The sequence below is a fragment of the Terrapene carolina genome, unplaced genomic scaffold, assembly GCF_002925995.2.
Source record: "Terrapene carolina triunguis isolate 2854851 unplaced genomic scaffold, T_m_triunguis-2.0 Scaffold102, whole genome shotgun sequence".
Taxonomy (NCBI): Eukaryota; Metazoa; Chordata; order Testudines; family Emydidae; genus Terrapene; species Terrapene triunguis.
In genome coordinates, this window is record NW_020664453.1 from 1,232,426 (window position 1) to 1,246,438 (window position 14,013).

General features: G+C 44.5%; 1 protein-coding gene across 2 annotated transcripts in view; it reads right to left on the minus strand.

The window, feature by feature from the left end:
• Positions 1 to 1,724: 1,724 nt before the first annotated feature.
• LOC113406487 (complement component C8 alpha chain-like) overlaps positions 1,725 to 14,013 on the minus strand; it is a 42,442-nt gene continuing 30,153 nt past the window's right edge. For both annotated transcript variants that reach the window (XM_026651716.2, XM_026651717.1), the window contains exons 10-11: positions 4,606 to 4,828; positions 1,725 to 2,320 (exon numbers count right to left, since the gene is read on the minus strand). In XM_026651716.2, the coding sequence (XP_026507501.1) occupies positions 2,169 to 2,320; positions 4,606 to 4,828 (375 nt within the window). In that variant the 3' untranslated portion in view covers positions 1,725 to 2,168. The remainder of the gene's footprint in view (positions 2,321 to 4,605; positions 4,829 to 14,013) is intronic.

A 14,013-nucleotide genomic window follows, 5' to 3' on the forward strand; every position in this document is an offset into this window, starting at 1 on the left:
GGGGGGGGGATCAGCACTGGTCCCAAGGGTCAAGCAACTGGACCACAGGGTCAAAGCTATGAGGACCCCAAGCTAGGGACAGTGCATGGGCACTGTTCAGACTGTGGAGGCTTAAAGCACACAGGGGATTCGGCAGCTGTCACAGAAGTATAGTGATTGTCCAAGAAGGGGCATTTGACTAGATGCTGTGACAGCATCTCCTTGTCTTGAGCCCTCTCCCAGAATATTCCACATTCAGGGTGGATAAAGGAGAAGTGAAACTGAATCCCAGTTATTGCTTCTAGCTAAAAACCATTCTATAGTTACTAGGTTCCTTTCAGTTCCGTTTTTACCTAAAAGGACAGTATTAGGTAAAAACGATGGGCCAGATTAATGTAACCGCATTGCCCCGTATATTTGCACACAATTGCCATTCCTTTGTTATTAATAATGCCATAGATTATTAAAACTAAGGCCCAATCCTACGACTGGTTGCATGGGCAGGCCCCTGCAGTCATGAAGATTTCAATCAGGTTTTTCATAGTTGTAGTATCCCACTCCAGTGGAGCTAGTTACAGAGTGAAGGGCTTAAAATATTTATTATTGAGCTAGTGTTTGTGGCGTCAGTCCTGGTGAACACAGCCTCTCTCTGCAAAAATGGCAAAAAGCTGCAACTTCTGATCAGATCTGTGCATTAGCATCCAAGTACCAATCTTGTAGAGAGATTTTTGCCATTGTCACAGAAAACTACATTTTGGATGTTCAGGTCAAAACAATGCATTCCCTCTTACAAGACAATAGCCTCTAGTTTTTGCAAACAAAAGTGAAAAATGTTTGTCTTTCTGGCAAACTCACAAAAATCGGGGGCTCAAGCTTAGCAGCTGGGGTCAAGCTGCTGAGTCAGTGGAACTACTCCACTGATTTACACCAGCTGAGGACTTGGCCCTAAGTCACCAATTAGGGCCAGCAATTTCTTTTGCTGAACAATGGTACCATAGTACCATTGCGTCTGATGAAGTGGGCATTCACCCACGAAAGCTTATGCTCCAATACTTCTGTTAGTCTTAAAGGTGCCACAGGACCCTCTGTTGCTTTTTAATGGTACCATAGCATTTTTCTCCCTCTTTCCCAAGCGTTGTTCCTTGTTGTACTTGTTTGTTTTTTCATAATACCAGATTCACATTCATGATGACTCTTTTTTTCCCCCTTTTAATGAAAAGCACAGTAAAACTAAGTGCCATTCAATTTCCATCCACTCCGGGTTTTTACAGCAGTTCATTAGAAGCGCTGAGCAGTGGACTCTCTCTGCAGTCTTGGCTGCAGTTCAATACTGTACGTATTCTTGCGCTAAGATTTACCTCTTACATTCAAAAAGGGCTCTTAAATCAACAAACCCGTTAACATCTTCTCCAGCTCTGGGTGCCTTGGAGATAAAATGCTTGTGTTCTAATGGACGAGTCATCATTGATCTTAAAGAGGAATAGCCTCGTTTGTGCAGGAATGTCCTCCGTAGAACGGTTTCATTTGGCTCGGATTTCAATTTATATTAACATTTCACCCTGGAACTTTAGCATCTTTGGGCTTAATATTGCTCCCATTGAAAACGACAGCCATTTGGAGTCCCTGGAAGCAAGATACTGCCAGATATGCTGTGTTTAAAGTTCTGACTGCACCAACCTGAAATAGCTTGCTTGCATTGTTACAGAAATAAAAATTATATGACACACATGTCAACACAAAACTCATTCAATGCAAGGATCATGAGCTTTTAATTTGTCTTCCAAAGGCAAATACAAACATTTCAGTTAGTGAAGCTTACTATGTAAACTGTTTTACTAAATGTGTTTTATTACTTTATAACCCCATTGTTATTCAGTAAAAAGCATTTGCCCTGATTCTCCACCGCCTTGCAACCTGTCATCACAAATTGAGGGTAAAGAGAGTGAGTGAGTGTGTGTGTGTGTGTGTGTGTGTGTTTCAGAATTTACTGGGCAATGTTCAGATTTCATTTGGTGGCTCCACTATATCTTCCTATGAATGTAAAACTATAGGCCAGATTTATCATTAGTGTAATTCTATTGACTTCAGCTGAGTTACTCCAGTGGTAGTTACAGCCTACTATGCAAAACACTATCTAACATATACGCTCATTAATCAGTGTCATAACTTATCCCAGACATAGCCAGCCCTTAGCACGTCTGTGTCTGCACACTCTTTCCAGCACACGATGTTCCGCCATTTTGCGGGGCTGGGTTATTACATTGCCTTGTACGTCTCTTTGTTCCAGACTGGCAGGGAGTCCAGGATGACCAGCAGCTCCAGTTACCATTTGTCTTACCACCTGTAAAATGATTTTTAAAAATAGATGATAAGGTTCATTTCACAAGCAAGTGAGTCTCAGCTGAAAGCTAAATTGCTTTATTACAGTGGCATGCTGCACTTGAGAGCTGGTGCAAAGTCAACTGAAGTTTCTTATGGGACTGATTCAGAGGCTGCCATGATAAACTTATTCTTTAGACCAGAGATCTAATCCTAGCTATGACACTGGTTCCCTCTGCATCCTTGAGACTTAACTAGCACGTAGGCTTGTTGAGAGGATCAGTGTTTATATGGCACTTTGAAAATAGGGTCTTCTAAAGAATATTTACCCTATTCAGATTGGTAGTCCATTGCTTTTTATTCTGCTTCTCTGATAATTTGCTGGGTTACCATTTGGCCTCTCTTTCCCAAGTGATTGGTGACGTGTCTCAGTGATGCATCTGTCTCACCTCCAAAAGGATAAAAGTTTCAGTCTTGTTCCAGGCAGGTCATCATAGTAATGCTGCCTGGGGAAATGCTGCAGAGATTCTTTGTGGAAGGGTCATTTCAGGGCTTTTTCATTACTGTATACTCTGACTTGCCAGCAGAGTTCAATACTATAGATTATGGTGTCTCTTTAGATTGATGGGAGCACATGATAGGGCTGTCACTGCATATTTTTTTTTATTTACTCAACTGGTCTCTGTGTGTATCACAGACACTGTATTAATCCAGTTGTGTTGAAGTTTGCTATGAAGTCCTGATGGACCCATATGCTCTTACTATCTGTATTACCAAGGCATCAGTTTTCCACTGATGTGGACCCAGGGCCTAACTACTATTGATTTCAATCAGTGTTAGGTGTTTAGGTGCTTTTGAAAATCCCATAAGGTGCCTATCTCCAGCTTTAGGTGTCTAAATCAGGGGTGGCCAATCTGTGGCTCCGGAGCCACATTCGGCTCTTCAGAAGTTAATATGCGGCTTCTTGTATAGGCACCGACTCTGGGGCTGGCGCTACAGGCGCCAACTTTCCAATGTGCCGGGGGGTGCTCACTGCTCAACCCCTGGCTCTGCCCCCATTCCACCCCTTCCCGCCCCCTCCCCTGAGCCTGCCGTGCCCTTGCTCCTCCCCCCTTCCCCTCAGAGCCTCCTGCACACCACGAAACAGCTGATCTGGAGGTGCAGGGAGGGAGGGGGAGGCACTGGGAGCAGGGGTGGGGAGCTGATGGGGGGCAGCTGACGTATTACTGTGGCTCTTTGGCAATGTACATTGGTAAATTCTGGCTCTTTCTTGGGCTCAGGTTGGCCACCCCTGGTCTAAATGCTTTTGAAAATCTGACCTCTAGTCACTATTGTTTTGTTGATAGCATCAAGCATCATCCCTGGCCTCTGCCATGGCTTTCTCAGTTTATCTTCTCTCTCTCTCGTTTTCTCTCTCCCAGTGTTTGCATTGTTGTCCATCACTGTAATACCGATAAATATCCTCCTGCTTAGCAGAGGTCCAAAAGTGGATGTCACATTAGCTCTTGCAAATCAGTACCTCAAGGACGCCTAGGTCAAATGGCTCTAGAAGTCTAGTTCCTCCCAGTGACACAGAGATCAATGAGGACCATCTGGGTATAATGACTCCTTTCAGTCTCCATAGTGAGAGATCAGCGTTCCGCCATTTAAAGGCTATTTCCACACTTCCCCCTCTGTTATTTCTGTCTGACACTCGAAGCGTTGATCCAACCTCCAGTCAGATCATATTTCACGGGCTCCTTGATGGAGCCTGGTGCAGCTCACAACTGCAGCAGAGTGCTGCTATCGGGTTCTGCACATTTCCCCAGCCTTGCTGGAGATTGATTCCTTTCCCTGACGCGTCTGAGATCACACTTGTAACCACAGAAGAAGAAGGATCTAGTCTGGCTTATTGTAGTGATCTACACATGCCTTAAATACACTGAGCGGTGCACTAAGGCCTAGGAAAACTGATCCCTTGATGGGTCTCACAGAGCAGGGCAAAGCTCTGGCTGTTAGAGCTGTTAGCCGGCTGCTATTCTTCAGCTCAGACTTTGCCGTCTCCACCAATTTATGCTGCTGACGTCTCTCCAGCTTTTAAAGCCTCCCTTGTTTAACCTGGCTTATTTATAATAATTACTTGAGCAGTTAATTTTACTCGTTTGCAAAGCCCCTAAGACTGCTTGGCACGAAAGGTGGTTTAGAAGTGAAGGTTTGATTGATGAATGGATTCAAATAGCGGCTGATTAGCATTGCCCAGGGTGAGAGCACAGTTGCTATTTCCTGCCCCCCATTCCTCACCGCCATGTATGCATGTTGTCACCCTACCTTTGCGTCTGGTCTTCTCACAGGCTGGGCCCTCATAACCCAGTGGGCACTGACAAACACAGACGTCCCCGAGAAGCATGGATTCAGCATTGTTCTGACAAGGGCCACAGCGGCAGGCGTTGAACTCTGTTAAGTAATCGTCCAAAGCCCTTTTCAGGTTTTGCCTTTTTGTTTCAATATCATCAAGGTTGCTTCTACGGAGGATTTCATGTATGGGTTGTAGCTGCGTAGAACAGAAGAGAATATGTGGCTGCGATGGATTATAATTGTTTTGGTGAGTGCACAAAAAAGGGGATTTAATTTAATGAGTACAGTTCAACTTATAAAGTACTACAGCCATAGCGTGTTGGACATTTATTGGAGAACCCCCAGAGCTGAAGAAACAACTTACTTTCCTAGACAGCTAGATATGGTGTGTGTACAATATTACAGATGGGCCAAAGCCCTGGTAATTTTGGAGGTGTTGGAATTATTTGAATACTTGGATGTATGTGCATCCCTTTGATTCTGCTCCCAAATCAGCTCCAGGGCCATCCCACAACATTTTGGCACCTGAGGCGGGAAGCTCAAATGACACCCCCATGTCCCCTCACTTGGGCCAAAACTTTGAAAGGTCTCAGTTCTGCCTTCTTCCTGTTCTACTCCTCTCATGGTACTGCTCTGCTACCTACCCCAATAAAGGAGAACTAACAACTTAAAATGCTTTGTTCAAAAATTTTAAATAACACTTAACTTTCAAACGTCTGAACAGCAAATGTAACTTTTCTTGTCTGCGTACGAAACACTGGCATTTTTATCTGTTTGAATAATCAAAGTGGTGCTTTCCGTGCCTTCTTGGTTACAAAGATTTGAACTGCTTCCTGAAGGTCAACAGTCTGGGCCAGCTCATGCTCTATTGAGATGGTTGCAAGGCCGACCAGCCTCTCCTGTATCATTGTGGAGCGTAGATGTGTTTTTATTAACTTCAGCTTGGAGAAGTAGTGTTCTCCACTGGCAACTGTTACAGGAAGTGTTAGAAGTATGTGCAGAGCAACAAAAGCATTTGGAAAGAGGGTGGTCATCTTATTTGTGCACATATATTCCAGAACAGCCTTTGGAGTTGATCCTGCTGAAATGTATCTTGAAAGGGCTTTCAGATCATCACCTAAATCACTCGCATCTATATCATGCATGTCATCATGTGTCAACACTGTCTCTAGTGCCCTGCAATGCTGGTGTAGGTCTTCTTCAGGTATAGTGAGGCGTTTTGGAATATCATACAACATCCCAAATATACTGCTGTGTTCCTTGAGCTGCATGAAACGTTCAACTGACTGTATTGCACAATCTAGCACCTGGTTAAAGAATTCAACTTTGAATTGTTGTTTGGGGTCTCTTATGGGATTATCCCCCGCCCCGTAATCAAAATGTCTTCTTCTTCAGTGACTCTTGAATGGGTGGGAAAATAGCTTCAGTGTGAAGTTCCTCTGCCAACTTCTGTGCACTCTTCAGAACGTTTTGAAATCCCTCATCTGACTGATAAGACTGTAGGTATGACTTTGCTTTGTCCAGTTGTTCCATTGCTCCAGATATATCAAGGTCAACACCTTGGAGTCTCTTGCTTACAACATTTATTTCAAACAGTATGTCATGCCACAACACTAAGCCACACAGTAATGTGAAGTTATGTATGTTTCTGGTTTTTACATTTCCCTCTGCCACTGTTCTCCCACGAACAGTTCCTGTCATAGCATTATCCTCCATAATGGCAACTATGGCACCATCTATCTTCCCAGTTTGGTGTTTGATAGGCTTTATCGCCTCCACTCGACTTTCCCATCATGTGGCACTCAGTGGTTTCAGTGTCAGAGAGGATGGTCCCAGATGTTGCTTCAAAATTTGCCATCAATGAGTTGATGCAAAGAAAACTACATAGATGCTTTGAATTACATTAAAAAATTCAGCAGCCTCACTAGAAGTTGATGCTGCATCACTGACCGCCAAGTTCAATGAATGAGAACTGCATGGGACAAAAAAAGCTTGAGGGTTTAACTCTCGGATCCGTGTCTGCACTCCTCTGTTCTGTCCTCTCATGTTGGCACCATTATCGTAGCCCTGACCTCTCATGTCAGCTATTGCAATTCCCGTATCTTCCAGCTTTTTAAGAAGCACATTTGTCATACCAGCTCCTGTAGTATCATCAATGTTAATAAATTCTAGAAAATGCTCTCTGACAGTCAACATTGTAGGGACATTTTCACTAGGTTCTGTTGTTGCTACAAAACGCACCATTAAAGTCATTTGTTCCATAGGCTGATGTCAGGTGTGCAGTCCAGAATAACAGAGTAATATCTTGCTGACTTCAGATCTGCCACAATCTTCTGTTTGACTTTTGTTGCCAGTAACTGTATGATCTCATTTTGAATTGGTTTTCCAAGGTCATGGTGTGTGTACATTTCTTGGGTGGTAACTCTTCTTAGATGCTCCTGGAGTACAGCATCAAACTCAGCCATCAGCTCCACAATTTTAAGGAAGTTTCCATTGTTTGGCACATACAGCTGATCTGAAGTGCCACGCAGTGCTAGGTTTTGGGAAGCCACCATTCTCACAATGGCAATGAGCCTTTTCAGAACATTTTGCCAGTAAAGAGACTCTGATGCAATCTTCTTTTGATGCTGATCATCTATGGTGGCCTTTAACCTTAGTCTCATCTCAAGCTCTTTCCACCTATGGAATGCTCTCTGGTGATTTGCTGCCTTCTCATGGCATGCCAGATTTCTAGCCAGATTTTTCCAGTCCTTTGTTCCTGTAGAACCCAATGTGGCTGGAACATTAGACTGGAAGAGTTTGCAACAAAAACAGTACGCAGCATTCTGGGTTTTTGAGTACATAAGGCATGGCCTCTCCACTTTGTCACCATTGGGGATTTCACGCCAGTAATGTGTTGGATGGAAACTTCTATTTTCATTGTCTTTGGGGAACATGAAGTTTTTCACTTGCTGTGGCCCATGCAGTACAAGGAAGTCCCTCAGGCTACTGCTCAAGTGGGTCCATAATCCTGGATCATCTAGACTTAAGGAACTAAACTCAGCAGCAGCTGTTTCTTGCGCCTCCACCACACTCTTCTCTGATCTACACTTTTCTTCAGGAATGTGCATGGTTACATCCATTTGAGATGGAGATATGGATGCTGCAGTAGCTGCCAGGTCACCTGCACTCTGACTAACGGGAAGATCGGGCATCTCCTCACCACTCTCATCCTCACTGGGGCTGGAAGGCTCACCGTGAACATTTGTGTCTATGTATCTCAGGAGAGCTCCTTCCTGCTTAGATAGAAAAGCTTCCTTTGCTTTCTTTTTTCTGAATGCTGCCCCAGAGGGGCGTTTTCTTCTTTCACTCATGACTGCTGTTCTGTGCCAGCTGTAGTGGCTCTCAACACTCAACTGAAGGGGACAAATAAGCAGGCTGGTAGTAGGGCCTGAGTGAGGGAAGATATCAGTGTCTTAAGGGCCTAACTGGCTCCTACTACTTCAGTTGACTGCCTGTTCTCCTCAAGTGGATTCAGGGAAGCAGCAGGAAACAGGAAGCTCCCTGAGAAGCTGGTGTTAAACAGTCCAGGCTCCTGGGGGTGCTAGAGAGGTACATAAGAGGCTCCTCCTCCTCTCTCTCCCTGCAGCTCCTGCTGCTTTCTGTTATTCCCTCTCACCTTTTCTCCTGCCTGCCTATTATGTCTCTTGTGCCCTTCTTCCTCCAGCACAGCACTCCACCATCTCTGTGCATCTAGAGCAGAGAGAATACATATGCACCAGCAGCAGACACAATTTTCTACACTCTGGGTCCAGGGCCGGCGCAACCCATTAGGTGACCTAGGCGGTCGCCTAGGGCACTACAATTTGGGGAGCGGTGACCGCGGCAGTATTTCGGCGGCGGGACCTTCTGCCCGCCGCTGTGGGGGGCGGCATTTCGGGGCGGGATCTTCCGCCGCCTAGGGCAGCAGAAAAGCTGGCGGCGCTCCTATCTGGGTCGTAGTGGTGACCCCCCACAGTCTGGCACCTGAGGCGGCCACCTCAGTTTGCCTGATGGTAAGGCCAGCCCTGATCAGATCAAAACCACAAGGGGCCATATTATTTGATTCATATTTAAATGTTCCCACCCACAGTCTTGCAAGAGTTTTCCATGATTTCTGCCATTTTGGACCAGAGTCCTTTGGTAGTAGCTTGTGACGTTTCAGCGCCATCTAATCTAAACTCTAGCCTAACCACCTTAATCAGAGCAGTATCAGTCCAGCATCAATATATACTACACACATGGATCTCTATGTATGAAGCACACATAGTACATACATCCGTGGTACGGTATGATACAGTTAAAACATATTGTGCCATATGAAATATTTAAAACATCATGAGTCTAACAATACTAACATCTAAATCTGCCATGTATTTAGGCCAATATATTCAAATGTGGGTATCTAAAACTATGAACCTAACTTCCATATTTACCCACTTAAATAAAAATGAACTGATTTCCTGAGGTGCTAAGGATCCACCATTCCTATTGAAATGTTCAGCACCCTGAAAAATCAGGTTTTTATTTGGCTGTCTATATAAGGATTTTAGATCGCTAACTTTAGGCACTGAAATTAGCAAAAATTGGACTTAATATCTTTCCCCTTATATGTTTCATATTCATGTAATAGATTTTCTGAAGCACATGACAGTTCAAACAAAGTACATTTTAAAAATCAAGGTTGGCTTTATATGTGTGTGTGTGTGTGTGTGTGTGTGTGTATATATACCTGAATGAGACTGATACATGCTCATCTGATCACACTGGTTGCAGAGACTGAGTTTTCTCTTATTACAAATACAGCATAGAAAAGATTTTCTGAGGAAGTCCTACATGGCTTTGAAAATGTTTCTTAAAAACAATGTGCACAAGACCCTTTAACAAATAAGAGTGAGCTAAAGATAAGAGGCATTCAAGTGGACACAAGTGCTTAGCAGCAGCCTGAACTCACTCCAGATCCCCACACAATTGCAGAGCTCCTAGAGCCGCCAACTGAGAGGTCACCGAGTGAGTTACTAGAAAATTGCAGCAAATTTTGCCCAGAGTTGATGGAAACTTGCACAGAAGGGTGGATAACCTGCAGCAGACTGCTCAGCTGTTACTGAGTGTTTCTATTTAAACAGCCCATTTTGTCAATATGGTAGAATGTTCTGTAATTTCTTATTTACCCAGCTAATAGTGTGGATAATTCCTGCTTCTGGGTTCCTTTCTACCTTCTCTCACATTTTGTTGCCAAAGTCAGAGGCAGAAGTGCTTTTAAGTTAGAAGGAGGGGAATGGCAATGGAGTAGCACGACTCGGTACCTGTACAATTGCCTAGATGCTCCTCATTTCATCGCACAGTTGTAGTCCCAGAGTAGGCTGGCAATTATAAGTTCTCATGGAAGATTTTCCACCCTTAAGTGCAAGGAGAGAAACACCCCCTCCACTGCCACACACTCAGAGCCGCGCCTATCAAGAAAATGTCTTGTCGAAGGCGGCCACTCACTGAGAGATAGCAATGGCACAAAATAAAAGCTGCAGTATCTGACTGCAGTGAGTTTTTTTTCCTCCTCACTGACCTCCTCCTTTCCTGGTCTATCTCCTCTCAAGGACTCCCTTGCTGAAAGCTCTCAGGGTGCTGTGGCAGTTGGTCTGGAATGTCCTTGTTCCATTTTATGGGACACACAAGACTTGGGGGTGTTCTGGTTAGGGTGATTAGACAGCAAGTGTGAAAAATCGGGACTAGGGGTGGAAGGCAATAGGTGCCTATATAAGAAAAAGCTCCAAATATCGGGACTGTCCCTATAAAATTGGGACATCTGATCACCCTAGTTCTGGTTTTAGCCCCTCCCTGGGCATGAATAAGCTACTGAAAGAGGATGTGCCTCCCCAAGCTGTACAGTTCTTGTAACTCAGTGAAAACCTTCCCTTCCCTTATCAAGAATGTAAAAACTCAGGGCTCATTGATGTCGATGGTTCTACACTAACGTACACTAGTCAAAGATCAGGTCCTCCGAATGGAGAATCCAGCAGCAGTAATTTAATTTTATTTGTCTTTAGCTTTCCAGGCTTTTGAACTTGAGGCCTAATCCTATGATGTGAGTTACCATGGAGTTGTGTCCTTTCTAGGATGGTCACCCATAACATCCGATTCTTGTTAAATGAATGTTGGTGTCAGGGTGACAACTATGGGGCTTGAAATCGGAGACAAGACAATGGCAGCAGTCTCCTCAGTCTGCCCCATCGATGTGCCTCAAGTCTGACCTAAGGAGATCCAGAGATCACCTACTGGGGTACAATGATTTTCAGTTTCCATGTACTTGGCATCTCAGTTGACATCAGAGATCCAGCTTTAGTTGTGATTTCCTGATTTTTATTTTATTTATTTATTGTCTGGAAGCAGCAGGACCTAGACCACTAATTTACAGAGGCCATCAAACAGCCAGCAAACTGTGTGTTTAGAACTCCACGAACTGCCTGGAGAAGGCACCCAGAATCAGCTGCTGGTGTGACCAACATGAATTGGTCCTCCAGCAGCTAGCAGGGCTGGGAGCAGGCTGAAGGCAACAGGGCTCAGCTGGCAAGATAAAAAGGTCTGGATGATTTTTCCAGGGGCCATTTCTGGGTGAAGTTGGGACCAGGGGAGGAAGGATTTCTCCTGTCTTAACCCAGGAGGCAAAGCCTGGTCAGGAGTTCTGGCTATACCTTTTTGGTTGAGCCAACACAGGATTGTTGATTTATGTTATGGAAGGTAAAGCCCAGGTAGCCATCTTGAGTTGAATATCAATTCACTGCAGTAAAAGTCAAGTGAGCGCACTTCATGAATTGCCCCACTGGTTCAGGCAAACACAATGACATGGTAACCTAGAAGTCAGAGATTCTGTATTTCATGCAATGGATCTACTTATTCCTATAACTAGAACAATGCCTAATCCCCCGGAGCCGCCCCTTCAAGAAGAGGGGCTTTTTTATAAAGGCATGGAGTAGAACGTAAGAACGGCCATACCGGATCAGACCAATGGTCCATTCTGCCCAGCATCCTGTCTTCTGACAGTGCCCAATGCCAGGTGCTTCAAAGGGAATGAACAGAAAAGGCAATCATCAAGTGAGCCATCCCCTGTCGCCCATTCCCAGCTTCTGGCAAACAGAGGCAAGGGACACTTCAGAGCATGGTTTTGCACCCCAGACCATCATGGCTAATAGCCTTTGATGGACCGATCCTCCATTAATTTATCTAGTTCTTTTTTGAACCCTGTTATAGTTTTGGCCTTCACACCATCCCCTGGCAATGAGTTCCACAGGTTGACTGTGCATTGTGTGAAAAAATACTTCCTTTTGTTTGTTTTACACCTTGTGCCTATTAATGTCACTGGGTGACCCTGGTTCTTGTGTTATGTGCAGAAATAAATAACACTCTTTCTCCACTAGTCATGATTAAGGCTAAGATTTTGTCACGGATATTTTTAGTAAAACTCATGGACAGGTCACGGGCAATAATGAAAAATTCATGGAAGCCTGTGACCTGTCCCTGACTTTTACTAAAAATATCCATGACGAAATGGGGAGCCTGGGTATCTGCTAGTGGGCTGGGAGCTTCAGGGGTCCCCACCACCCATGGGGGCTTGGAGCTCCAGGGTTCCCCTCCAGGGGCGGTGCTGAGCTACGGGGGTCCTCCCTGCTGCCTGGGGCAGCCGGGAGCTCTGGGGGTTTCCCCCACTGCCTGTGGTGGCTGGGACCTCCAGGGGGCTCCCCCCGCTGCCCGCAGCGGCCGGGAGCTCCAGGGGTTGCCTCCTGCCATCAGCGGCGGCTGGGAGTGGCAGCTGGAGCTATGGGGGTCCCCCCTGCTGCCCACCACAGGTGGGAGCTGTGGAGAGTTCACCAGCCGCCCGCAATGGCTGGGAGCTGCTGGGGTACCCCGCAGCTCCCTGCCTCCACAGGCAGCAGGGGACCCCCTGAAGCTCCCAGACGACACTGGCTGAAGTCACGGAGGTCTTTGGAAGTCACGGATTCTGTGACCTCCGTGACTAAATTGCAGCCTTACTCATGATTATACAGACCTCCATCATATCCCCCCTTAGTTGTCTCTTTTCCAAGCTGAAAAGTCCCAGGCTTATTAATCTCTCCTCATATGGAAGCTGTTCCATACCCCTAATCATTTTAGTTGCCCTTCTCTGCACCCTTTCCAATTCCAATATACATTTTTTGAGATGGGGTGACCAGATCTGCATGTAGTATTCAAGATGTGGGTGTACCATGGATTTATATAGAGGTATTATGATATTTTCTGTCATATCTATCCGTTTCCTAATGGTTTGAGACATTCTGTTCGCTTTTTTGACTGCCACTGCAAATTGAGTGGATGTTTTCAGAGAACTATCCACAATGACACCAAGTTCTCTTTCTTGAATGGTAACAGCTAATTTAGCCCCCATCATTTTGTATGTATAGTTGGGATTATATTTTCCAATGTGCATTACTTTGCATTTATCAACACTGAATTTCATCTGCCATTTTCTTGCCCAGTCACCCAATTTTGTGAGATCCCTTTGTAACTCTTCGCACTCAGCTTTGAGACTGAACTATCTTGAGAAATTTGGTATCATCTACAAATTTTTCCGCCTCACTGTTTACCCCTTTTTCCAGATCATTTATGAATATGTTGAACAGCACTGGCCTCAGTACAGACCCCTGGGGAACACCACTATTTACCTCGCTCCATTCTGAAAACTGACCATTTATTCCTACCCTTTGTTTCCTATCTTTTAACCAGTTACTGATCCATGAAGGAACCTTCCTTCTTATTAAAGTATGGGGAAAGCAGTGGCCAAATTCTATTTACTATTTCAAATAAAAAAAGTGGTTGCATCAAATGTGGGATTAGCTTTTCTACCAGTCTAGCACAGAACTGTCTCTGGATATTTTTTTTATTTTATCTTCTTTGCAAGTTGAGACATAAACTTTGCTCCTAAATTAGAGCATTCAACATGCAAGCTTTTTTGCAAAGACCGCCTAAAACTAGCACTCTTGCTGATGAAGCATTTTGTATTACTACTTATAACAAATAGGAGATAGGTATATGCTAATACCCTTGAGAATTATAGTTCCATAATGGTATGAAAAACTGCTGCAGTGATTGATCAAGAATTGAATTAAAGGTAAATCCATCTGAGCCTTTTTTTAACTTGTGGCATTTTACATTTGGTTTTTTTTTTGTAGGCAGTTTTAAGTTTTGCATGGAAGTTTTTTAGGTTCCCCAGTTCATTGCAAGAAAATTGTATTAAAGGCAAGAAATGTAAGCATGCTTCATTATGCCCCAGCAGTACAATCTAACCAATAAAACATCTTTTACCCTAACTAGAAAATTCTCTTTGCTATTTTG